At 42.7% G+C, this 26,628-nt stretch overlaps 1 protein-coding gene across 5 annotated transcripts in view; it reads left to right on the top strand.

Moving 5' to 3' along the window:
• Positions 1–26,628, top strand: part of TRIM2 (tripartite motif containing 2) — a 118,929-nt gene that overhangs the window by 28,394 nt on the left and 63,907 nt on the right. For 2 of the 5 annotated variants that reach the window (XM_087437514.1, XM_014780222.2), the window contains exon 1: positions 21,611–21,825. The exons of 2 other annotated variants lie outside the window; for them this stretch is intronic. In XM_087437514.1, coding sequence (XP_087293640.1) covers positions 21,823–21,825 — 3 coding nt within the window. In that variant the 5' untranslated portion in view covers positions 21,611–21,822. Of the gene's footprint in view, positions 1–21,610; positions 21,826–23,720; positions 24,689–26,628 lie in introns of those variants that run through there. One more of the 5 variants, XM_087437516.1, reaches the window with a different exon arrangement.

Genomic DNA, 26,628 nt, shown 5'->3' with positions numbered 1-26,628 from the left:
CAGTGCATCTGCATCCTTTCCTATACCATACAGTGGAAAAAGTTGGCAGCAAAAATGGCCTCAATCCTCATAAATGCATGTGACGGCCGTAAATGACTCACTGCTGAAGAGCTGGCTTCCACAGACATGTCCTCGGGCGTGATTGGGCGGAAGAGATTCACTTCTCATCATGTTAGACTTTTAATTCAAAATCACCCTGAAATGAAGTTCCCTCCTAATGTTGATGATGTCCCTTACATCTCTCCTCATCTTTGCAGTCCCTCTGCCATCACTCGATTCAGGTGTGGGAGGCAGGAGGATGTTGAACAGTAATTCTCAGACTGTAGGTTTCATGAGTGGGGTGGGAATCAAGTTGTGGGTTGCAACCAGCCTATTTAAAAAATGAAATAGAAAACAGCAGAGGGCTAAGCATGATCTCATGCACCTTTTGTTTCAGTGAAATATATATGTCTGTACTTGACTGCAACATAAAGTATGTTTCTAGTGTGGATCACAGTTATAAACACTTGGGAAATTCGGGTGTAAAAGTGTATGGATCCTCTACTAATAGCGTGATCCTAGGCAGGTTACTGAATGTCCTTGTGTCTTGGTTAGATCCATAGTCTGTAAAATGGGGATAACAACAGTATCTATTTCATATGGTTGTTGAAAGGGTTGAAGAGAAAATGCGTGAGAAGCATTATGGACTGCACCTGGTTACCCGTCAATGCTTATTATTATGATTTCTTCTCCTGCCTAGATCTGCAGCTCAAATCTTTGTTTCTTACCCAGAAGTTTCTTCTGAGCCTAGAACTGTGAACCCATCAGCCCGCTTGACATCTCCACATGGCTGTTCCACAAGCATCTCCAGCTCAATGTATCTAAACTTGAACTCAACTCATCACCACCTTCTCTCTCCAGTCCTCACCCCTCCCACTACCCTGTCCCACCCCCAAGCACAGACCCCTCTGCTGCTCCTCTTGACTTCACTTTTCTTTGAGGAGTGTCACCATTCACCTCTTACCTAGGCAGCCTGAGCATCATCTTACTAATTCTTCTAGAAAGAGAATTCTAAGCCTAGGTCACCGTCATCACTCACTGGATTAGTGAAATTTTGCCCCCAGTCTTGCCCCATCATTCACTACGTCTCAGCTGAGTATGTCCATCCCTCCAGGCTTTTATGTTTATAAGTCTTCAATGGCTCTCATAGCTTCCCTTCTGTCTACGTAGCTGGTTCCCTCATAGCCTGGCCTCTGATTGCCTCTCCACACTCATCTCTCCTGCCTCCAGCCTTGTACGTCATACTCTGGTAATTCCAACCTGCTTGTAGTTGGTCTTCCCCCTGCTGACACATGTATCTTCAGGTTTCCTCTACCTAGAATGCTTGTTCCACCTTTCGTTGTATGGCTAACTCTTACTTGTCCCGCAGGGCTCAGGATTGATTTTCAAGTCAGAGAGACTTAGGTTTGAATCCTTTAATCAATAGTTAATAGCTATGTGATTCTGAGAAGCGAATTTCTGAAGCACTTGAAGTCAGTTTGTGCGTCTGTAAAATGGGAATAGTAAAGCCTACCTCATAGAGTTGTGAGAATTAAATGAATGACCAGGTTCGGATCCCGGGTGCGCACTGACGCACCACTTCTCTGGCCATGCTGAGGCGGCGTCCCATATACAGCAACTAGACGGAGGTGCAACTATGACATACAACTATCTACTTGGGCTTTGGGGAAGAAAAAGGAGGAGGATTGGCAATAGATGTTAGCTCAGAGCCGGTCTTCCTCAGCAAAAAGAGGAGGATTAGCATGGATGTTAGCTCAGGGCTGATCTTCCTCACACACACACACACAAAAAATAATAAATAAATGAATGACCATGTGTAAAGAGCAGCATGTGGCACATACTAAGTACTTAAATAAATGACCGTGATTGTGATTTTAGTTGTAAGGATTATTTTTAATTTTTTAAAAAGGCTCAGTTCACCTCCTTCTAGACCAGAGCTTCTTGCAGACCTGAATATGTCAGATTGTTAAAGATCAGAGTCTTTGCACCAGCTGTTCCTGCTGACCTATTACCCCTCCCACTCTTCTTCCTTTGACCAATCTCTACCCTTCCCTCAAGATTCAGCCTAAGTGGCACCTCCTCGGAGACCCTCCCCAACCCCCTGGGCTCCTGGGCTCACCTCCCTCGGGGTTCTTGGCCGCCTGAACTGTGATGCCTTCTTTCTCTGTGGATTCTAAGTCTCCTGAGGGTTTCATGTGTCATTCATCACTGTATCCCAAGTTCCCTCAGTGCATGCAGGTGCCCGATATATAGTGCATGATAAATAACTGTTTCCTTGATGAATGAATGAATGGATGAGCAAATAGTGGTAGTAACTTCCTTACTGATGTTCCTGCCTTCTCTGTTTCAGGAAATTCATCCTATTAATTACAACCAGGTTAGTTCTCCTAAAACAGAATTGTGTCACTCACCTGTGCTTCTCAAATTGCTCTGGTCAGTGCACTCTGCTAACATTGGCAGTTAGGACCATCCATAAGATGGCTTCTATTTAGTGTTCCACTTCTATTTCGTTTTCTTCCACTTTTCCCGATCTTGTACCTTGTACCAAGGAAAACTAAGCTGTTTTCATTCCCTGTGTGCCTATGCATGCTGGCTCTTTCTGCTTGGAAACACCTAGCACCTTAACTGCCTACTTTTCACCCACTTATCTTCACCTGTCACAGTCCCACAAACCCTTTGAAGCCGTCTCAAATGCTACCACATGACATTCCAGAACCTCTTATGATCTATTTTTTAACAAACAAAAGTAGGTTACCTCAATTCTCCTTTGCACCCTGTGCCTTCTGCTATGGACTCCTCTCATGGAGAAGATTGTCCTTTATCTACCAACTTATCTACATATTTGCTTTTGATGGCAAGTTCTTTGAGTCTGAGAATCGTGTCTTAAACTTCTTTGTAAACTCAACAGCATCTAGAACATTATGTTGCTTTTCATTTCTCATAAGTTAGGAAATGAACAGAAATGAAAGTCAGCTAGATCTGGTTCTCCTTTCTGCTTGCCAATTTAACTTTTGGGGGCTGGGGTAGGAGGGGTTAGAGTTTAACTCTTGCCCTTTGATCTTAAATATATCTCATTTAACTTTACATTGGCACCATGTTATAACCACATTGTACTAGGTATTCAATAAGCACATTTGATGAATTGATGATTAATTAGTGTTTTGGTTTCTTTCAGAACTCATATACCTTCAAGTCTGATGTTTATGGTTCTTAGTTACATAGGAGTGTGCATACTAATAAAACAAAATAAGTTAAGAGTCAGCGTATATAAAATGTGAAAATGTGAATACACAAACACATCAGTGGTGGTATATATACATACATACTTTCTACATTATAGAGCAAAAAACCAGAGTATCAGGACAGTCTATGAATGGTCTTACCAATATTGAAACCTAATTCATCTCTTTTTCAAAGACTAGAAGGTCCATTGGTAGTCTGTTCTCCAACTCTATCCCTCTATGCCTACAACTTCCCCAGTTGTATGGAAGCTTGAGGTGTGTGGTGGGAGATCTGCCATGATGAGTGGCAGTGGAATGACCTCAGGAGCTGGTCCTGGGTCCAGGTAGACCGGAAGCTCAGTTTCTTTAGTCCACATGAAACTGAACCTACTTCCTCCAAGAAAAAGGGCCCAGGCAGTTGGACCTTCTCCTTTATTTGTCCTTCTGCTCCTCTATCCATCTAACCCCTGAGTAAGGGTGAGCCTTAGATGGTGGTGGCAGTAGCTTGTGTGGTCTGAGTCTACCCTCCAAACAATACTCAGAAACAAGTCAATAAACCAAATTAACACATAGTTTTTTGGGGAAGTTTGCCAGGTCTCAGTTGTGTACATGTTTTGATGGGTACTAACCTCCAAAATGAATAAGGCGTGACATGTGGCATAACACATTTCACAATATGTACCCAAGCAAATTTCATGGAAGTAAAGATAATGAATTTTCTGTTGAGAAATATCACATCTGCCCTTATTGGACACAGAAGAGACATGTGGAATCTATTGGTGATAACCAAAAAATGACTTCTGTGTACTTTTGATGTTGGTGCTGGGAGACCACAAAATTGGGACAATTAAAGATCAATTTATCTGGCCATCTAAACACCAGAAACATCCAAACAATGGAATTATTTTTAAAGGATTTTTTCACCCAATTCATAAAGAGCATGCCCATGTAATAATTGAAGAACATTTGCTCCAAGGAACAATGTGAGTGGTGATGCTCTGATCCACCAGCTACAAAGGACTTGTGGGTGGTATCGCAACAGCACAATCCACTGAATACAGACAGGGTAAACTGGATCATGGTGGACCACTCCACTAACGTCATGGCAGTCGTCCTGTTAATGCCAAGTTGGGTGGCTCTTGGTCATTTTTATGTTTTGGTAGGTACAAGCTGTGCTGAAATGTTGAATTTCAATCATACACATAACACATATTACTTGCTAAAGCACCATTTTCAATCACTGTGCTCTTATAGAGTTAAGATAACTAAGCTCCAGAAATATTATTAATCTAAAATAAATCAGGTAGGTCCCTAGTCGTTTTGGATAAATGCCCTTCTCTTATTTCTAATAAGATGGTTCTTTAATCTCTGTTATATTCAAACCAATAATTCCTATCCTGCAAAGTTGTCTTGAGAATAAAATGGGGTATTTAGCACAGAACCTGGTACATAGTAGGTGCTAAGTAAATGTGAGTTTCCTTTCTCTTCATGTGCCATGAACTAAAATGTGTATAGGGGAAAGGTAGTATTCATAGAATACATGACTGATATTTACTGAGCACTTACTTATATCTAGACCCTGCTCTAGCCAGGGACAAAAAGATGGGTAAGGCTCAGGTCAGGAGCTCACTCTCTAGTAGCAGAGGCAAACATTTAAACCAACAATTACTGCAAAGAGTGATAAGTACAGCAATAGAAGTACCAATGTACAAAGATTGACGGTAACTCAAAGGATTTGAGATGAATACCTAGCCAGGTTGAAAGGGATATCAAGAGAGTTTTCAGAATAGAGGTCATGCATCAATTGAATCTCCAGCAAGAGAAGAAAAAAGACTGGATTCCAGGTAGAGGGAAAGCAGGTATAAAGGCACAAAGGTTTAAAAAACAGAGGGAGGGGAATAACTCAGGACTCTCTGGAGGCCTAGAATGAGTACATTTTAAATCCTTTAAAGAAGACTTGATGGAGGGCAAGCCTGGAGCCAACGAATGTAGCAATTCCACCTCCCACTGCATGCATTAGAGCTGCTAGGATTACATGTCCCATGGTTGGTCGTAGGATCTCAGTGTGTCCAGTGACCTGAAGTGTTTGGATGCTCTAGTCCTGACAAGGCGGCCCAGGAGATGGGGTCACAGAGGCGGAAGAGGGCCAGACCCCCTTGTACAAAAACCTAAGGGCTCCCTATAATGGACTGAATGCTTGATATCCCCCAAATTCATATATTAAAGCTCTAGCCCCCAGTGTGATGGTATTCAAAGATGAAGCCTTTGGGAGGTAGCTAGGGTTAGATGAGGTCATGAGCAGGGAGCCCTCATGATGGGATTAGTGTTCGGTCTCCCTAGTTAGAAAATAACTCTGGCTTTGATAGAATTGTTTTGGAGATTTCATCATAAAGCTCTCTCTCTTTTTCTTTTGTCTTTCTGTTTTCTTATTCTCTTTTTATTCCCTTCTGATCGAGAAAGAAAGTTATCCTCTTATTTTTAGTCATCAAAGAATGCAATCACCATAATACAGCTTTGCATTCCTTCCAGTACAAAACCACCTTGGGCCTAGTAAGCATTAATATCATTGTTGCATAAAAGTTGAATGAATGAATGAATGAATGCATGTCACAAATAAGAGGCCTGCGCCTCATCCTCTCTCTTCTTTTCTCTTCTCTTTACCTTCCTCTTTTCTCTTCAACAAACGACATGACTTTTATCAGGTAATATCTCCCTTGTTCATCTTTGGCTCAATTAGAAGCAAAATTTTAGAGCAGCATAAAATGTCCATGCATGAGAGCATCTGAACTTTCTGCAATAGATAGGATCACTAAATAGAAGCTGAATATCGTACCCATAATTCCTTATTTGGCTTAAATATAAAAGATTATTACTGCCAAACTGTGCATAAGGATTTCTAGGCTATTTTTGAAAATGTTTTCTTTTAATAATACTGCAAATACTTAAGGCCAAGCAATAAAAATAATGAGACACAATATCTTATTTGGTGGTGTTTTCTTTCCAATATGTTTTTGAACTCCCTATGTGAAAGAAGACGTTTTACAGTCTAGTTTGAACTAGGCTTTCAAAACTACATATTTGCATAAGCAGTAACTGTTTTTCTCTTACTTAAAAAAAAGAATATCAAATAATTTTTAATAATTAGATTACCTTCACCCACTGTGAAAGAACTTAGTCTAGAAGTAAATGGTATCCTTTCCTATGTTGCTTTATCATCAATAGAAGGTTCCTACCTATGCCTCTAAGACTACATATTAAAAGCTCGCTAATTCAGAATACGTGAAAAAGCAAGAGTGAATTACGGAATATCTAAAAAGCTGTTTATTTTTATGACTCTCAGTATTTACACTTACCCAATAACCATATAAATGTGTTAGAAAGCATACCTTAATGACTGGATAAAAACATTTTTAGTAAGTAGTATGCAAATCTTTTCCTCTGGAGTACGTGTAACTCTTAAGCAGGTTATGCTGTCCTGATAATCTTGCTCACACTGTCAACCTAAGTAAAGAGGTAAACCAAGGCAAGCTCAAATTACCAGAAATTGAGTTTATTCAGGAATAGTAGAGGAATTGCAATGTGGGAAACGCGTGCTGTAGCAAGCTACAGGCGAGTCCGTTGAAGGTTTGGGGTGGGCTGTATTTATGGGCAAGGAGGGCAAAGAGGGGGAAGTCCAGCCAGAGTCCAAGTGGTAAATTCATTGGCTTGAGGACGAGGAGAGATTCTTGGCAGATGTTCACAGGTCAGGAGATAAGTCTTGGTCTCTGTCAATCAGGCACTTGTGGTAAATCAGTCTCTCAGTTCTTAAATTCTCTTCTTCCAAGGACGCATGTGTGAGATTCTCCATTTTATATCCTCCAGCTTCATTTTAGATTGAAATCCTTTCACACACCATTTTCCTAACGGATCCCTTCTACAACTATAGCTCAAAGGTATCTTTAGCTGAAATTCAGTCTTAACAAGTATTTTGGAAGGTGTCTCACATGAGAACTTGGCTAGTGAGACTGTTCTCCAGAGGAGCGTTGGTTGCACAGCCCCGAGTAACGTCCAGGCAGGCTCTACCCTCATTCATTCTTCATCACACACTATCAGAAGCCATGTGCCAAGACCGTGTGTGTGCTGCATCATCACTGGAGTATGACCCTGTCCCCACGGAGTTTACAGGTTGGTAGAAGAAGCAGCTCTAACAAAGCAAGCCAATAGAATGTCATTACAAACTGTGACAATGGTCATGGAGGATTCAAACAGGGTGAAGTGTTTAATAAGAAAGGGGAATACCCACTTAGGATAGGGGGGTCAGGGAAGACCTCAGAAAGGAGGCACCATGTGGGCAGAGAGCTACGGGAGCAGGGGCAGCCTTGCAACTGGGGGGCCGGGAGCAGCAGGACCCCTGTGGGGCACAGAGTGCTCTGAAAGGAGCTCCTGCCTCCTTCGTGAAGACCCAGTAATTTTGCCATTTACTAAGGAGAGGCAGCCTCTCTTTCTGGACGTAAGATCTCAGAATTTGCACTTGAGGTAATGGGTTGACGGATTCTTGAAAAGCCAGAACTGGAGAGAGAATGACAGAGAGAAGAGCGGAAGCCAGAGGCCACAGGAAGGGTGGGTAAAGGTCCCAGAATGCTGCTAGGAGAGCCCTGACTGTCAGAATAAATAGAAAAATAGAAATAAAACCTGTTTTTATAATGAATAAGCTTTATGGGCAAGTCTAAATTAAGACTGGGTTCTTCCATTTCAGCTTCTTGGGGCAAACAAACATGTGTTAATAGCTTTTTAAAAATAGAATGGAAATTGTACCGAGACCCATCAGGGAACAGAGACGAGAGAAGCGCAAACACACTGGCCATCTGAGTCCAACAACGCGGGTGTTTTGAGTAAATCTGTGTGCTTTTATCACTTTACCCTATTCTCGAATTTGACAAGATTAAAAGATTTCATGCACAGTCTGTACAACTGCTAATGATTTGACTTCCACTCCTCTGTGTTTATTTTTGTGTCAGATTTTTATTGTCACGGTCATTCTGAAGATATGCAGCTTCTTCACTATGCAAAGTCGGTAAATACCCTGGGTCTATTATGTCTTGTATCTTTTTATTTTTTTCCTTTCTATTCCCAGGAGTCTGCCTTCTCTGTGAATCCCCCTGCAACAGGATGTCGTGGTTTATTTTTTCCCTGCCCTTTGCCATGTGGATGGCGGAGTTTTAACCTTTCAGTGCTCTCATCCTTTGTGGTGGGTTCCTGTTTCTCTGCTATCTTGGGAACTCCTGCTGTTTGACGGAGGTGTTTGTATATTCATAAACTCTAAACCATTAACTCTTCAAGCAGACCAGCTGTGGTATTAGAGCTGTTTGTTATTCCTTAATATAGTTTTCTGTTCTCACTTAGCAAGACCTGTGCTTGTATTTCCAGTTGTTTCTGTTGTGGAACAGTCTCCATTGAAGTAATATAATCATAATGGAACCCAGGCAGCCTGCAAAGACCTCCAGCTCCATGAGTCTGCCTGTACAGAGAGAGCAGTGGGGCAGATGGAGAGAAGCACGCACTCAGCGTTAGACCCAAGTCTGTGTAGGCCTTTGCCACTTGCTAGTTATATGGCGTGGAGGGGAGTCACATCACCTCCCCAGACCTGCTTCTTTGTCTACATGATGGTAACCAGACTGGATACGGCCACAGAGCTCCAGGTGTTCTGAAGAGATGCATTGCCCCAGCAAAGTGAGAGAGGAGCATGTTGGCAGGGCCTCCAGGACCAGTTCTTTAGAGAAAGAATTTTGTGGTTGTAAAACCATGGGACTGTATCATCCCCACAGTCCTTTCCAACTTTAAGTATCTCTGATTCTGTGAAAGGATGAGAGTCTGTGCCTTCCTGCTTCCAGTCACTGGTGGAGAGGCTCTGCCGGGGCAAGGAGGGAAGTGGATTAGGAGCCAGGCCTGGGGCCAGGGTAGTGAACTGAGGCCCCCATGGGATTGGAAAGTGATGGAGTTTTTTCCTTTGATTCAGCTCGTTTGGTCTGAAGATCCATATGACACAGGGGTGGCTTATATGCCTTTAGAGAATATCAATGCCACACCAGATGGTAGGGTAAAGATGCAAGAAAATGGCGGGTTCTTTGATCTCCAGTTTGTGCTTCTTGATGGGTGGGGAAGGAGCATGGGGTGCAGTTGGGTACATTTTGTCTGAGGTTCCTTGTCAGATCCCAGCCCCTCACTTTTTCCTTTCTAAAGAAGCCTTGCTTTCTTTCTACATCTGATAGCAGTTAAAACAAAGAGGCAATTCTGTAGGGAGCCAGAAGGTTATCTGTGACTTGAACTATACATATGTCTGTGCCTGGGCCACGTTCTTCCCAGAGGAGAGTCCCCACCAAGTTAGAGGGCATTATTATGACATCCGACCTTGAGACCACTCAACACTTCAAGCAGGCTGGATTAGCAGGTTCTTTATCTAGTAATGATAGCAGGACATGGATAACACATAGGTTTTTAAAGACATGCAAGAGCAGTTTTGATTCTTGGAATGGCTTTTTAAGAAGGCCTTTGCATTTCCTTTGAGTCAAGGGAAACAACTTTAATTATTGATTGCAATGTGTCTGGAATAGGGCCTTTTTATAGCATTAGAGAAAGAATTTCTGGCCTGTGGGGAATTTGATATAACTAGAGAGTAAAAATCTTCCTAGATTGCAGTGGAAAGTAAAGCACAATGTCCTGTTTCCATCCACAGATACTTAAGAAGGTAGAGGAGGAGGCAAGGAAAGAAGGGAATTACATGGCATTCCTTGGGGTATCTGACTGTTTCACAGCTAATTTGCAATCTGATTTCCACAGTTTTGGGACTTGGCCTGTTTTCTGGCAGGTTCCTCCTCCCCTCCCTCATTTTCCCCAGCCTTCTTCACTCACCACACATCCTGTCATCTCTCATCCTCTGTGTGTAAAATTTAGGGGTGTTGTGACCCTCTGTGACATTTCTTATGGCTGGATTTCTCTGTGCACAGTGCTGAGAAGTAAGGTACATACACAGTTGGGGCTGGCCCGGTGGCGCAAGCGGTTAAGTGCGCGCTCTCCGCTGCGGCGGCCCAGGGTTCGCCGGTTCGGAGGTTCGGATCCCGGGCGTGCACCGAGGCACAGCTTGTCGGGCCATGCTGTGGCAGCGTCCCATATAAAGTGGAGGAAGATGGGCATGGATATTAGCCCAGAGCCAGTCTTCCTCAGCAAAAAGAGGAGGATTGGCAGATGTTAGCTCAGGGCCGATCTTCCTCACAAAAAAATAAATAAAGTACAGGGCCGGCACCGTGGCTTAGCGGTTAAGTGCACGTGCTTGGCTGCTGGCGGCCCGGGTTTGGATCCCGGGCGCGCCCCGACGCACCGCTTCTCCGGCCATGCTGAGGCTGCGTCCCACATACAGCAACTAGAAGGATGTGCAGCTATGACATACAACTATCTACTGGGGCTTTGGGGGAATAAAATTATATAAAAATAAATAAATAAATAAAGTAGACACACAGCCAATTCTTGCACCTGTGGGGAACAGCTTGCCCTCATCTACAAAACACAGGGCGATTGTGCATCTAAGGAACTGATTGTCTTTTCCATTTCTTTTTTTTTTTTTTTTAAAGATTTTATTTATTTATTTGTTCCCCCAAAGCCCCAGCAGATAGTTGTATGTCATAGCTGCACATCCTTCTAGTTGCTGTATGTGGGACATGGCCTCAGCATGGCCGCAGGAGCAGTGAGACGGTGCACACCCAGGATCCGAACCCGGGCCGCCAGCAGCGGAGCGCGTGCACTTAACCGCTAAGCCACCGGGCCGGCCCGTCTTTTCCATTTCTTATCTTGTGCACAAGTAAATTGTAGGTATTGTTTACTTACTTATCTTTGCTTGTACACAAATAAATTGTAGGTATTCTTTTTCTTTTGTGAGATTTTTTGCTGTCCTTGGGTTGGTTTGGAACCTTGTTAAAGTTAGTTGAGCTTCTGTCTTAATATTCGGACACTGCTTTAGGGTTTTATAGACCCACCAACTGGATTTTCTTTTGAAGCAAAATCCATGAAAGGAAGTGCCACCCATTTGATTGGGCTTGAGCAGGGGTGGGCAAACTACGGCCTGCGGGCCAAATCCGGCCCACCGCCTGTTTTTGTACAGCCTGTGAGTTAAGAATGGTTTTTACATTTTTAAATGCTTGGAGAAAAAAAATCAAAAGAAAAATATTCTGGTGACATGTGAAATTTATATAAAATATGTAAATATATAATTATATAAATTGGAACACAGCTAAGCTCCTTCTTTTATACATTGTCTGTGGCTGCTTTCACACCAGAACAACAGAGTTGAGTAGTTGTAACAGATACCGTGTGGCCTACTAAGTCTAAAGTGTTTACTATTGGTCCCTCTACAGAGAAAGCTTGCTGACCCCTAGGCTTGAGTAATTAAAATGATAGTTGACATCTTTTGATTCTTACTTTGTACCAGGCACTGTGCTGAGCATCTTTCAGGAATTATCAGTCCTCATAACAACCCTATGAGATGTGACTCTTTTATCGCCATTTTACAGATGAGAAAAAGGAGGGTCAGAGAGGTTGTGTAATTTCCCCCAAGTCACACCACTGGTCAGTGTCTGAGCTGGGATTTGCATACACGTTTGTCTTATTCCAGAGTTCAGAATATCATCCACCACAGAAAGCTATCCCAGTTGGCTGGAGCAACACCCGTGAGCATCCTTGGTGGCTCTGGGGTAGAGGCTACAGATAAAAATCGTTTATTTGAGATTGAACTTATTTTTATTTTTATTAATTTAATTTATTGTTTAATTGAGATTTTATGTGTATTTCTCTCTTAAGAGTGCACAAGTTCCTTCAAGATAGTGACCGACTGTGAACCCCAGAGCAGTGCCCAGCACATAGTAGAAGCTAAATTAAAAGCGTGTTGAACGAAGGAAGTGGGTGGGGAGTAGGGAGACGGCAGGAGAAAAGGGCAAAAAGAGAGACAGGAAGAGGAAAGACATTATTAAGGAAGAGTCGGGTTGCTCCCAGCATTGGCCCCCAGGCCATGTATGGATGCACTTGGCACCAAGGTGGCTCATCCTGTACCAGGGCCCACAGACCTGGGCAGGACACCCTGGGGCTGGCAGGCCCGACCTGACTGGTGTGCACACACCCTCTGCTGTGGCCTAGCTGTTCCTGTTCTCCTGCCCCTGCTCCCCTCACCTCTGGTGGCACTGTGGCTTCTTGGCACCCAGCCCAGATGCACTGCCAATCCTTGAGGGAGAGACCTAGGCAAGTCAGTATTTGCTTTAGAGCATGTCCACTCAGAGGGGGACATAAAAATGAGGCCTCCCATTCTCATGTCCAGAGACAATGACTTGCATCAAAGGGGGAAACTTTGACTCTGGAAAGGTACCGAAAGGAAGCCTTTCTTTTCTTATCTTTCCAAGGAGACCCCTTACTCTAAAGGCGAGAAGCTGGCTGATGAGGACTCATTTCCACTGGCCACTGACCAGCACAAAGGACCAGGCCTCTCTCTCACAAGAACGAGGGGCAGGTGGGCTTGAGAAGAGACCCCCTTCCTTCCTGGGGCTGCCCTTTGGGAAAAGGAGTTAGTGTGAAGACTTACCAAGAGCAACAAAGTAACGCTCCAGCCTCTTACTCAACTGTGTCAAAGCCAGAGAGGAGACACCAGCACTAAGTGAGTGAGAAGGGCAAGGGAAGCTGTCTCCAGCCTAGTGTGATAAAAGTGTATAGATGTATCTTTTCCAATTTTGCATGATTCTGCCCATTCTCATATATTGATTTATTTGGCATAAGAAAAGAATTAATGGGACTAGTGTATTATTAGTCTACTCATTCATCCAAAAAATAAAAGTTTATTTAACGCTTACATGAGCCAGCCTCTAAGACTACAAAAGTGAATCATGAGTCATTCCTAAAGGAACTCATATATCTAGTATGGCAATCCTGCTAGTACTACCACTCTGCTAATACGTGTATTGACTACTTACTATATATCAGGCACTGTGGTAGGTTCTCTTCATAGACTAAACCATTTAATTCTCACAATAACCTTATGAAGTAGGTTATTATCCCCATTATATAGATGAGGAAATTGAGGCGCAGAAGGGTTAAATTACTTACTCAAAGTCATAAGCAGAGCCAGGATTCAAAGCCACCCTAGCACTAGGGCCCACATTCTCCACCACTATAGCACACAGCTTCTGATTAAAGTAACTTGAGGGGCCAGCCCCGTGGCATGGTGGTTAAGTTGGGTGCACTCCACTTCAGTGGGCCGGGTTTGGATCCAGGGCATGGACAGACACCACTCCCCAGCCATGCTATGGCAGTGACTCACATAAAAAATAGAGGAAGACTGGCCACTGGTGTTAGCTCGGGGTAAATCTTCCTCAGGCAAAAAGAGGAGGATTAGCAACAGATGTTAGCTCAGGGAAAGTCTTCCTCAGCAAAAAAAAGAAAAACAATGAATATAAAGTAAGTTAAGACTTGCTGTGCGTTAAGCACGGTGCTAAGGCACTTACTATACCATTTAACCATTTAATCATCGTGACAGACTTCTGAGGTAATATTTTACAAATGAGCTTACAGACGCAATGAGCAGCCTGAATATAGAGCAAATACACACGTGTCTCCAGAGCCTGTGCCTTAATTCCAGCTTCATGCTGATATTCTAGTATGATTCTAATATTAGGATATAAGTGACCAGTGTGGTGTGGTGCCACATATGCTGCTTAGGAAAAGACTCTCTCCTGATGACATGAACGGGGAGGCAACTCCTGCGGGTGATGGCAAGTTCCGTTATCCTCAGATTCTCTCTCTCTGCCAAGGTGCCCAGACTCCTACTTTAGTAGCACCCTCCTGGGTTAAGCACTGAGCCCCAGAAGTCCTCAGAAAACTCAGGCATGTTGACGGGAGAAAGTCCCACCTTCACTCCGTAGCCATATGGTCACGTTAGCTCAGAAGTGGAAACCTTGTAGGGCTGGAAGGCAGGAGAGTCGCAGTCCCAGGAGAGGAGAGGGCGCCACAGTTGGAGCATCAGCATTGCTAGAAGGGTCAGGCCAGGGCGATCCCCGCTGCTCACAGCTTTTCTTGTTGTCACCGCAGGCCTGACACTCCCTCCTCTCCCTCGGCGCTCCCATCGCCACCGCTTGAATTAGTTATTTTACAGAGTGGTCCTGTGTCCCGGAGAGAAATAAGGTTAGAAAAGGAAACCTACAGAGACGGAAAAAAGAGAAAGATTCATAATAGAAGCAGAGCCGTGGACCTCTGTGCAGGAGGCCGCATTCTTTTCTTCAGCCAGAGAAGAGCGCGGGCGCCCTCGGGGGAGGAGCCTGTTGCCATGGAAACCGCCGCCCCGCGGCGTGCGGAGCGGTGAATGTTCTCTGCGCTCTGCTGGGCCTGGGAAGCTAGGGTTTTCTGAGATTGGTCCATAGCTGTGATTATTACATTAGAATAGAGTCTTAGAAATGGGATTATTCGGTCAACAGATTTGAACATTTGTAAAGTTCTCTCCTGTTGGTTTCAAAATAATCCACTTTATGGGACAGAGAGGAAGGAATGTGGGGAAGAGGAAGGAAGCGTCTGGTAAGGCATTACTAGCGGCGCACCCACCTCAGCCACCTCCTCGCTCCAGCGCCTGTGGGTCAGGGCTCCGCCCCGCCCAGCTCAGGTCTGGGCTCGGCCTCGGCCAGGTCGGTCACCAAGGGAAATCTGCTTTATAGAATCCCTGACTCTAAATCCCAACCTGGTAGTCAGAACCACTGCACTGATTAATTAAACGAGGTAAACCGCTGAGGCAAGCAGGAACTTGACATCGTCTTGAATTTAATTGTCAAAATGAAAAGTGTGATCATGAAACTGCGGAAGAGATGAAAGACACTGGATACTGATGCGCTCATCAGTGTGGACGTCAGTGTGATTAGGAATCCAGAGGTAGGACTGTGAGGTTGTCTTCCAGGCATACTCGGGACAGAGAGAGCCAACTGAATTAGCCAGGCCAAGCAATGGCAAAACAAAAGAGGGTTTTGTTTGTTTGCTTTTCATTTTTATTTTTGTTATAGTCTGACCAAGACAAAGAATAAGGAAGGGGTAGCATGCATGCTGCAGGGGCATTTGATGTATCAGCAGATGGCGGAGACTTGTGCTTTGCATCAGTCTTCTCTGTGAAGGACATCTTCAGACAGAGACGGGGCTTCTGAAGGCTAATGAGAAGGAACTCAGACCAGGCAGCACAGCTTCGGTTGTGGGTTAAAGCTACCAGTCAGACTCACAAGATACAAATAGCCTTTATAATTTAACAATGTGGTTAGTAAGCATTGGCAAAGGATACAAAGCAGGAGATACAGCACCTTCATCTTTTTGGGAGGCCCAGAAGCTTCCTTTGCCCCCTTACCCACTCAAGGTATGGACCAGGGATGAGAGCCAAGGTATGTGGGGGTCACCTTGATGCAGTGAAGTCATGGCCCCTTTTTCCCACCAATCTTTTGTGCCATCCTAGCTATGTAGCCACGTCACAGCTCCACTAATGCACACCATAAATGAGGCAGACATAACATTCCCCATTTATCTTAACTCTCCTGTTTTCCAGGGACAGTGCTATGGGAAAACCAGGTCATTCTCAGGAGGGCCTGCATCAGCCTAGGCCTCGTATTAACCTTTTGCCCATAGTAGGTGTTGTGGGTCGAATTGTGTCTCTCAAAAAGATATGTTGAAGACCCAAAACCCAGTACCTAAGAAGGTGACCTTGTTTGGAAATAGGGTCTTTGCTGATGTAATCAAGATGAGGTCATACTGTATGAGGGGGGGGCCCTAATCCAATATGGCAGGTGTCCTTATAAGAAGTAACAGAGGCACAGGGAGGGGAGTGGCATATGAAGACACAGAGATGCACAAGGAGAAGATAGCCATGTAATGATGGAGGCAGAGATGGGAGTGATGCACCTACAAGCCAAGGAATGCCCAGGGCTACCAGAAACTAGAAGAGCCAAGGAAGTCTTGGGGGGGAGATTGACCCTGCTGACACCTTGATTTTTGTACTTCTAGCCTCCAGAAGTGTGAAAGAATAAATTTCTGTTGTTCTAAGCCATCTCAGTCTGTGGCACTTTGTTACTGCAGCCCTAGGAAACGAATATAGTAGCTAAAAATGGAAAACTCACTTGCTCTAAATAAATTTTAAGTCTCTGGCTTCAACAGACAGGTTTTTGAAAGAACACATAGCTAAGATTGCCAAATCATGGACCCTGATTTTTATTAGATCTTAGGAAAAAGATGAATTTCTTAAAGACTGGAGATAGGGAAATGCACTCTTCATTTATAAAGATCAAACTCACAAATTGTAGGCTAAGGAACTCTATCAAGCATAATTTTATAGAGGAATATTAATGGGATAGTTTACAAGCACCTAGAAAAGAAAGCATCCTGGGTTCCATAAGAATAAATTATACCAGACCAACTGGAATTCTTTTTTTGATAGGGTTAGTAGACATGAATTTTAGTTATCTGTTCAATATGATTCAACATGACAAAAGTGCCAAGAAAGATAAAATGAACTCAGAGGTCATTAATAAAAGGATAGGGCCTAGATCAAGGAAAGTGATGGTCTTGCTTTATTCTGTGCTGGGCAGACCCCACCTGGATTATGTCATCGGTATTGGGCAGCACCCTGTAGGAAACACACAGGCAATCTGGAGGGGATGCTAAGATACTGGACAGGGAGCCAGGGGTGCTTGACCTGGGTCACCTTTACTGCAAATACTCCGCCTGTCTGGGAAGGGCTGTCCTGACACCTGAAACCCAGTCAACATGACTGTGACTTGGAGCCAGGAAACTCTATCCCCCGGAGTGATTTTGAGAGGTTCTGTTCAGGTCTCATTTTATTTTTGCATCATCAGTGCCTCGTACACCATCCAGCACATAATTATTTGTGAAATGTGTAACATTAAATGGTAATCCCAAGGCCAGGCCAGTTCTGGTGTGAGTTTTTGGGTTGCAACTGGGTCAGCGGGTTCCCTAGTTAATCCATTTCTATAACCCCGCTAGGTTAAGGCCAACTTGGACCTTCTCTTTTCTTAAGGACACTTAAAAGGAAGATCCTTTCTGCTTTATCACCATTATTTTCAAACAGTCCTGTGTTGGTCTAGGACCTCCCCACAGCCACTAAAGGAAGGCCCCTGACCCTCCAACATGGGTGACCTCCCCAGGGCCACTGGCAGTAGAGAAGAAGGAGCCTCTTTGAGTCCAAGCCACACCACTCACTCAGCTGCCTGTAGAGTCTGGACTGGCTGGAAGGAGCCTGGTTTTGAGGGGCCACACCTGGAGTGCTGACCTGTGCAATCCATCATAACAGTATTTCTTCCCCAGTCGTTCATGCCTAAACTGAAGGCTGGAAATAGTTGTTCCTTACCATTCCCTTTCAGAATACCATTGGGCAATAATTTTCATAAAGGTTTTTGAAAACAAAGATAAGAAAAACTAAATAATGATTGCATTAGGCAGAGTTTATGGGCTCCTGATTTCAGGTTGCCTCCTTTGATTGTATTTCTCTCTCACTGAGACGCATCACGTCTCTAATCAGCTGGCTTTGTTCCACTGTGGAATTGCCTGATAACTGTTCCTGCCTTTGCCCATCCTTGAGGGGCAGTGTGGCACACTGAAAGAGGAACTATGCCAGTCACAAGACCTGAACTCTGATTCACCCCTACTACATAGTGGTTACTGCACCCTGGGCTGGTCATGTAACCTTTCTGAACCTCAGTTTCCACTAAAATAATAATAATACCTGCTCTGTGTTTCTGGGTTTGCTTTGCTTTATATTATGTGGGTGCTTCCTAAATTATAAATCACCAATCAGATATGAAGAATTGCCTCTCCTTAATTGTCTCTGATCCAACTATTTTCCAATTCTGAGATGAACATTTACCTTTACATCATGTTATGTCACTCGTTCATTTGTAGAAGGACTTTTGTCATTGCTAAAAAAGCAATGGTGGCATGTCTTAGGAACTCGAGTATGACTGAGGAGGAGAGAAAGTGGGAAAAAATGGTGATGGCAGAGGCCAGATCATAAATATTCATGTATGCTATGAATATTTGCCATATCCCTGTATGCCATCCTAAGGAGTTTACTTTCTAGAAATTTCCTTGATCAGAGATAGATCAGCTGTATATAAAGGGCTTTGGATTGAGCCTGGCATGTAATACATGAGCAATAAATTTCAGATCTCTTTCTCCCAGGATCCTGCCAAACCCAATTTAGTTACCACATGTTGTGTTCTTATGCATATGCGCTGTCTGTATACTTCCCAAGTGTACATCACAGTCAAACTGATCACATTTAACTCTCCAATGTCTATTCAAATGGAGGGAAAAGACACAGCTCCAAGAAGTCAGTAAGGTGGGCAGCAGACTCAATCCCAAGTATCTGGGGCTCTTCTCTGCTCTTCTGGCCCCACAGTCTGGCTGCTTGAGGTCTCAGTACAAGCAAACTCCAACTCAGAAAGAAACTGAGCATTATATACCAACAGCCACTGCCACCACCACCTACCTGTTGCCAGGGGGTGCCAAAGGGAAGATGCTGTGGCCTGCTAACACATCCTATGGTAACCCAAGGCCCAACTTACAAACAATTGTGTTCATTTGCCAAGACATGTACTAAAAATAAGGCTGCATTTTCCTATAATAAGCAATGTTATGTTTGTTGGATTCCTGGCTGAGCCCTCTAAACCCACCTACGCATACAGTAGTTAAGCTATAATGATGAGATATGTGGAACCCAACTATTCTGTGTAATGCTGTTTCCAAGGAAGAGGTATTCCCAATTCCAGGTAAAAGATCAGAAACACATATGACCCCCCCATTTTCTCTACCTTACCCCAGGCTCCAGCCACACTGAACTACTGCTGTCAATTCCTGTGAGCCATCTCCTGCCTCCAAGCCTTTGCCTGTGCTGTGCTCCAGGGCTGAAATGCACACTACTCCTCCCTGCCCTGGCATGTCCCTCCTGTGCGTTCCCGGATCATCTACTTCCTCTTGCAGTCAAAGCACTTATCAGTCCGAGTTGGAATTGCCTGCTTACTAATCCATCTCCCACCCTAGATTGTGACCTTCCTGAGGGCTGAGAAACTGTAACTTTCTTCTCTGTATCCTCAATGCCTACTGAGCGCCTGGCACACACTAGACATTCAGTAAGGTTCATTGGAATGAATGCTTGAATGAGTAGGGGAACCTTCTCTGACTGCACGCCCAGCAACAAGACCAAGGATCTCTCCCACTTCTCCATCACCTTCTGAGAACAGACACTTGCTCCAGTTGTATGCCCCCGAGTTTGGGTTGAGAGGGGAAGAGAAGGAGAGAGATCAGGAGAGAGGATGTGCTAAGGGAGGGGTCAGCATTCAATGAATTTGGCTATGGGATCTGCTCAGCAGCACAAGTGGGAAGAGGAGACTTCTGTCATAGCAAGTCAGGCATCTTTGTGATGGCCTGCCTTAGGAAGAGGACATTGTAAAATGGAGTAGGGGTAGCCTGCCTGTAGTTTCAGGAGTTGGTTCCTATTAAATTGCAAACTTCTAAAACAGAACATGTGTCCACACAAACACCTCTACACGAATGTTTATAGAGGCATTATTCACAATAGCCAAAAAGTGGAAACAACCCACCTGTCCATCAACTGACAGATGGATAAACAAAATGTGCTATATCCATACAATGGAATATTTTTCAACCATGAAAAAATATAAAATACTGATCCATGCTACAACATGGCTAAACCTTGAAGACGTTATGCTAAACGAGAAAAGCCAGACACATAAGACCACATATTATATGATTCCATTCATGTGACAGATCAGAATAGGGAAATCTATACAGACAGAAAGTTGATTAATGGTTGCTTAGGACTGTGGAGGATGGGGAGGTAGGGGGTGATAGCTAAAGGGCACAGCGTTTCTTTTTGAGACGATGAAAATGTTCTAAAGTTGACTGTGGTGGTGGTTGCCCAGATCTGTGAAAAAGTTAAAAGCTATTGAATTGTACATTTTAAATGGGTGAATTGTATGGCATGTGAATTACATCTCAATAAAGCCGTTAAAAAACAGAAAACTTCTAAAGCAGGGGCTTAACCTGGGCTTTTGAGAACTGTATACCGCCTGGAATAGCATGCTAAAATTGGCATCCCGTGTCTGTCGATTTCACTGGATTCTCTATGACTTTCTCTTTCACTGGATTCTCTATGACCTTCTCGCTCCTACCTCCGCCAAAGGTAATCACTGCTCTCCAGAGCTAAGGGCCCCTTCACAGGGCTCAGTGCAGTGCCTGACTGCGTGGAAGGGATGTGATGAATATTAATGTAATCAAATATGAAAATTCACAGTTTTAGGATTTAAATAAAAATTATTAGTGTCCACTTTTAAACAAGTAACTAACGTAGGAATAGAATGCAATATGGTTCCCTGCCTCCATTGCTGTAGAAAAGGGAATGATTGTGAATTCCATTCTGACATGTAAGTTTTTTTATTCTGAATTATTATTCGTAATAGGAGGATCTAATCATTTTTATATGGCTACTTGCTGATCATTAGTATGTTATTAAAAGCTTTTAAAAATAAGTTTAATGACTTGATAGGAAATCAAGTTATGTATATATGTAAAGTTTGTCGTTTCTCAACATTTAGCTGAAAACTTTTGCATCATCAGAAAAACATCAGGTTCTGTTCACCCCCTGAATCAAATAAATGTACTCTATGATTTTTCTCTGAATGATTAGAACCACAAAAAGCAGAGAAACGTCATTTGCATTATTTGACTTTGAGGAGCTGTGTTTTATAGACCCTTCTCTGGGTAAATACCAAGAGGGGAAAAGGTAGTAGAGGCTTGTTGAACTGGGCTGCATTGCATTTTTAAAAATTTGCATTTGTGTTTCAAGCTATTTGAAAAGTCTAAGAAAACAGATCATCTTTTTCTCTAACTCAAGGAAGTTAAGTGTGTGCTCTCACATTCACCCAAACGCTCCTCTAAATTTGCACTTTTCAAATTGAGGTACCGTATGCCTAGTTTTCTTTCTAGAATCTATTCTCACTGCATCCCCCTTTTGCTTATCAACACATCCTCTTTCCGATTTCTAACACGGTTCCTGTCCCGGCTGCGTTGCACCAGGAGACGGGCATAGGTTGCCTCTCCCTCGGTTAATCGTGCAGTCACATTCTGGTGAGGGACCTCAGCAGCCCAGCACGAGAGCATGGAAACAGCTGACTGCTGACTCAGAGGGGAAAGCAAGCCACCCACGAATCTCATTGCAGCTCGCTACTGCATCCCTATCCCATAATCCCTTGCTTGGTTTGCTGCAGTCTTTTCAACAGACGCTGAGTGAGAAAAAGATGTCCTGTGAGATAAAGATTGATGGGTTTGAATACCGAAGGGGGTCTCCCACTTGTTAATGACCCAGAAACATTCCTGCCGACTTTCCTGAGCCTTCTCTCCTTTCCTCCATTTTTCTCTTCCTCTGTTCTGTTCATGAACTGGCACATCACTACATAGAGCAGAAGATATGCTGGGCTTCTGATGATGGCTGCACTGCATGGTAGGGAATTTTAACCAGTCTCTTTGCATGGTGCTTCCACACTTGAGATGTTAGCTGAAATGTGCGTTGTTCTTTTGGATCGTCGCGGAGCTGCAGCGATAGGCTTGGGAGGGTTTAATTCTTTGCCTCGTTTATTAGTCTGTCTGCAGAAATGGGTAGGTCCTAAATGTTCGGATTGCTTAGTATTATGCCAGGTGGATAACTAATTTCTCATACTGTCTCTGTTCTGGCTTCCCCCCAGCCCCCAACCCCCATAGTGATGCTGTATGCTCTGTAACTATAAGATAGAGGGAGACCCACTATTTGCTTAAACAAAGGCATCAAATTAACAAGAATAGGGAGAAAGTCATGCAAGATTTTCATATTAAGTTCCTAATGTGATCTGATGACATTTTTATAATATGTATCTCGGCTTATTTTAAACAGGAAATTTTTTTCCCCTGCATCTCTCTGTTGGGTACAAAGATGGGGATGAAGTATTTAATTTGCAGGATCCCTTCCTCCATATCTCAGGGCGGAGGAAAATGTGCAATTCAACCCTTCCCCCACCCCATCCTCTGTTAGAGAACCCTGGGGTTAAGTGCCAAGGTTCCCAGTTACCATTGGAAACCCATTCATTCATAATGCATGACTCGACCCCCTGAATTCTGAATGCCATTGATGATCAGCAAATATGCAGGAGATAATTTGGGGGTTTTTTTCTGACATTTTTTCCCTGCCTTTGAAGTAGACTCAAAGCTGGGTGGAGTTCAATGGTAGCATTACACAGAAAAAAAGAAATCCTTGGGTTGGACCTTAGGTTTGCTTCCTGAAACAGTGGGTATTATTTTTGTATCAGAGAGCTTTTGCTACAAGTATGCCCCACCCTGTCACTATTCCTTATTTTGGGGGATAGGAGAGCAAGTAGGAAGGCTATTTATTTTAAACTAAGAATTGAATGTTAGTAAGTGGATTTCTGAACCAAAAGGTAAAGTGATAGTTGTCTTAAGAAAAGATGGTTTCAATGTCATAGTTTTAAAGAACAGATCTAGAGTCAGAAGGAGGCATTTTAAAAATTGTTGGTTTGTTTCTCTGGCTTAGATCATATTAGGACAGTTTTATTCCTCATGAATAAATTATTAGAGGTTTTTTTTTGTTGTTAATTAGAATATGTAAGGAGAGCCATTTGTTTGCCCAGATTCTTAAACTGATTTCTTAAATATTAGGATTCTGGTGTGAACCTATTTTCGGGTGCCTTTCATTATTTCTCAGCAGGTGCTTTGGTAGCACTGTTCCTACCCCAGTGTCATGTTAAATAATGCACGCCCCTCCCAAGCAAACACACAATGAGAAGTTTCATGTGTGCTGTGCTATGAGAAAGCAGCTTTCTGCTGCAGAGATCTGAGTAGTGGCCTTTCTCAAACCTCTAAGTATTTCTTTCCCATTTTCTCCTAGAAAGACACAAGCAATTTGTACTGAAAGGTTAAGACCCGGCTGAATGTAAAAATGTTCTCTGATAGAATGTGCTGTTTCGAGAAATAAGAATGCAGCATATATAACCCACATGTTTTAAAAATGGAGAATAAAATCTATACACATTTTTCACCATAGTTAATATTATAATCCTGAGATGACTTAATTTTTTTAATTTATATGATAACAAAAGCTTAGATGATTTTGTTGCTTGTGAAATAAAGTAAAAATACTCATTCTTTGTCTTACTAAGAAATGAAAATGTCCTTCATTTGGATATCTTTAGAGATTAATTTCTCCAAATGTATGAGTTTCTTTTATCTATCTTTATTAAGTAGAAAAAAATTCTAAATATATAGCAATTTTTAAAAATTTAAGCTTAATTTTTAAGACTCCCTTGTGCTTTTTTTTTCATTATCTCTCCCATAAAACTAAGACTTTAACCAAACATGTGTATGTATTAGTGAAATGTACAGAAGAGAAATACTTTCAAACATTAAAAAACTTGCTACCAAATCATTTGCTATCATAATTTTTTTTTCTTTCAAAACCGTGGCTGAATTACTTCTAATTCTGGCAAAATTATAATTTCCATTCACCTGTAGTTGCTTTTTAAAAAAAATATCTGTGATGCATCTGTGCCTCTTGATTACTTATATAAGGATTTTAGTGTAAGAGTAGAATTTGTGGTCTATAGTGGAGTTGGCTATTACGGTTCTCTGAATATTATTATTGTATAGGTTGTCTGAATTTAACAGATCAGGTTTCCTCCTAGAATTTGGAGGCTTAAATTAGACCAGCTACTGAGGGGAAAATGAGCCCAGTATAGTTATTCAAATAGCATCATTGAAGGCAACATTTATTACTGCTTTTTGAGTGCTAGTCTTCCTACCTTCTTCTGCTTTACCCTCCTCTGCCTTCATATTCCCAATCGTTTCCATTCCTCCATTAAGTACTTTTTTTTTTTTTATTCTTCTTGAAAACATGTTACTTTAAGTAAACATTTATTCTCATCCACAATGGAATTAAATAATATGCTTCCTATCCACCAGTGACTGAAAGGGGTTTGCTGTTACATAGGCCCGCGTCTTTTGAAGTTCTGATGTAGAATAAATTCTCTTCCACCTTCTTGCTAACGTCGCCCAACTCCCAGAGCTTAGGGCCCTGGCTGCCCTCTGCCTTTTTTGTGGTCCCAGAATATTCAGCCTCTTTGTGTAGTCCCCAAGGAAAGCAAGGGAGGAGACTTGGCAGGATGATGGATGTGGGGAGAGGAGACCCCACTCATCTTGACTGTCCCAGGGTGCTGTAAGATGAATGTCAATTAGCCTGACCACTTAACACCCCATCACACAGACCCAGCCTTCAGGAACTTAGAAAAACCAAAGCAAATCTTAAGAATTGACTGCAAAAGGTGAGGACTTTTAGGAAGAGGGCAATGGCAGTTATTTATACTAAGGAAAGAGGTCGGGGAAATAGGCCTAAATATCATAAATACAAGTTGGGGGTTTGGCTTAAAAATCAACTTCCATATGGTAAAACCCAGCAATCTATGGAAGCTGCCATACATCTGACCCTGGAAATAAGGATAACCCTTGGAAAGCTTGGGCACATCCTTGCCTGAAGACAGAAGTTAAAGTGGATAGTCTCATGTATGCCCCGCACCTCCGCCCCGCCACCGCACACTCAAACACACGCACTCTCACACAAACTCAACCATAAACTGTCAGGAAAGATATTGCATCTGGCCTTCTAATTTACAAAATGGCCCATTTGGGATAGCAGCTTGATTTAACTGAAAATAGGTCAACCTGTTTTAATTTCACTGAAGATTGTCCTCTTTACTTTCTTTCAGTTGAGTCCTCAGTAACAATGCAAATTCAGTTGCAGATGAATGATAATATGCTCATAAATTTTAAAAATTAAAAATACCTTGTTTCTTTAATCATGTTTTAACCTGTGCGTTGAGCTCCAGGAACCACCTGTCCTGGCAGGTAAAAGGTAGCATATTGTGAGTTATAGATAATCCTAATGGTTCAAGATTTCTTTTCTATAAATGGACCAGAAGATTTTTAACTTCTTGGGAAGCTGATTTTAGCATGTCCACACCATTGTCATTGGCCCAAGAACAATAAAAAATGTAACCATATTAATAAGTAAATTCAGTAAATGGAAACAAAGAGAAGTAGTAACCCAGGAATGCCATAAACTTAGAAATGGAATCTATGCTTTTAGGATGTGTAATCAAATATGCTACCTCTTACCCACAAATCACATGTTAAAATTTGATTTTCCAAAGGAATCTTGACGTGATTCCCACCCATGTTTTCTAGTCCAGCCAGACAAGTTTTCACCAGCTCTCTCCCCTTCTCAAGAAGAGTGCTTCCAGTCTGGCTTTTCCCTTCCATCCTCACTTCCTTCTCTTCCTCACGCTGGTGTCAGCAATTAAGAGTTTGGATAGTTTTCTGACCTAAATGTTATAATTTGGGGTGGGAAATATGGCCTTAACTTTAGAATTGTGGACGCAGGCATTTTTCTCTCATTTCATCTCCTCCTATCAAGTTCTTCATTCCCATTTGGTCATAATTTCCACCCAGTTTTAGGAGATTTGAGACAGTGAGCCTGGAAAAATATCAGAGATGACGTGAGGAAAGAAATGCTGGGACAGGACTTTTCTGTGCCCAAGGATTTTATTTGACTGTTGCATTGTTTTTACCCACAACAAGCTGTGTTTAATTGGCAAGCTCCCACTAATAAGGAATTTATGTGTTAACCTTCTTAGACTTTTTACTTCCGTGCATGTGTGTCCTCAGTAGTTCTCAGTTTCTTTTCCTGCATTTGTGAGTGTGTTAAAGTATGTCACTAAATATCTCCCCTCTGGATGATGGCTTATGTTGCTAAGCATTAGACTGTCACATGGGGAGGCAAGTAATGGCTGATGTCAAGTGAAAACATTCACAAGCCTGATAATGACCATGCTCTTCATCATGTAATTCAGCAAATACAGCTCTTTTCTGCTACTGGGCCTGAGTCCATTCCCATGTTACACTGCATTCGTTCAGTTTATTAAAAAAAAATAATAATGAATGTCTGCTACGTACCAGTCACAGTTCTAGGTGCTGGGACTACTGCAGTGAGCCATCAGACAAAAATCTCTGCCCTCATGAATCTTACATGCTAGCGGGTTGGGAAAGGAGACAATATGCAACAAATATACAGTCCTTCCTCCTTATCTGGGGGGGATTGGTTCCAGGATCCCCAAGGATACTAAAATCCACGGATGCTCAAGTCTCTTATATAAAATTGCATTGTATTTGCTTATAGCCTATGCATATCCTCCTGTTCACTTTAAAT

This window comes from Ceratotherium simum, chromosome 12 (genome assembly GCF_057802395.1).
Source record: "Ceratotherium simum simum isolate JZ-2026a chromosome 12, ASM5780239v1, whole genome shotgun sequence".
Taxonomy (NCBI): domain Eukaryota; kingdom Metazoa; phylum Chordata; class Mammalia; order Perissodactyla; family Rhinocerotidae; genus Ceratotherium; species Ceratotherium simum.
This window is presented reverse-complemented; position numbering and strand designations above follow the sequence as displayed.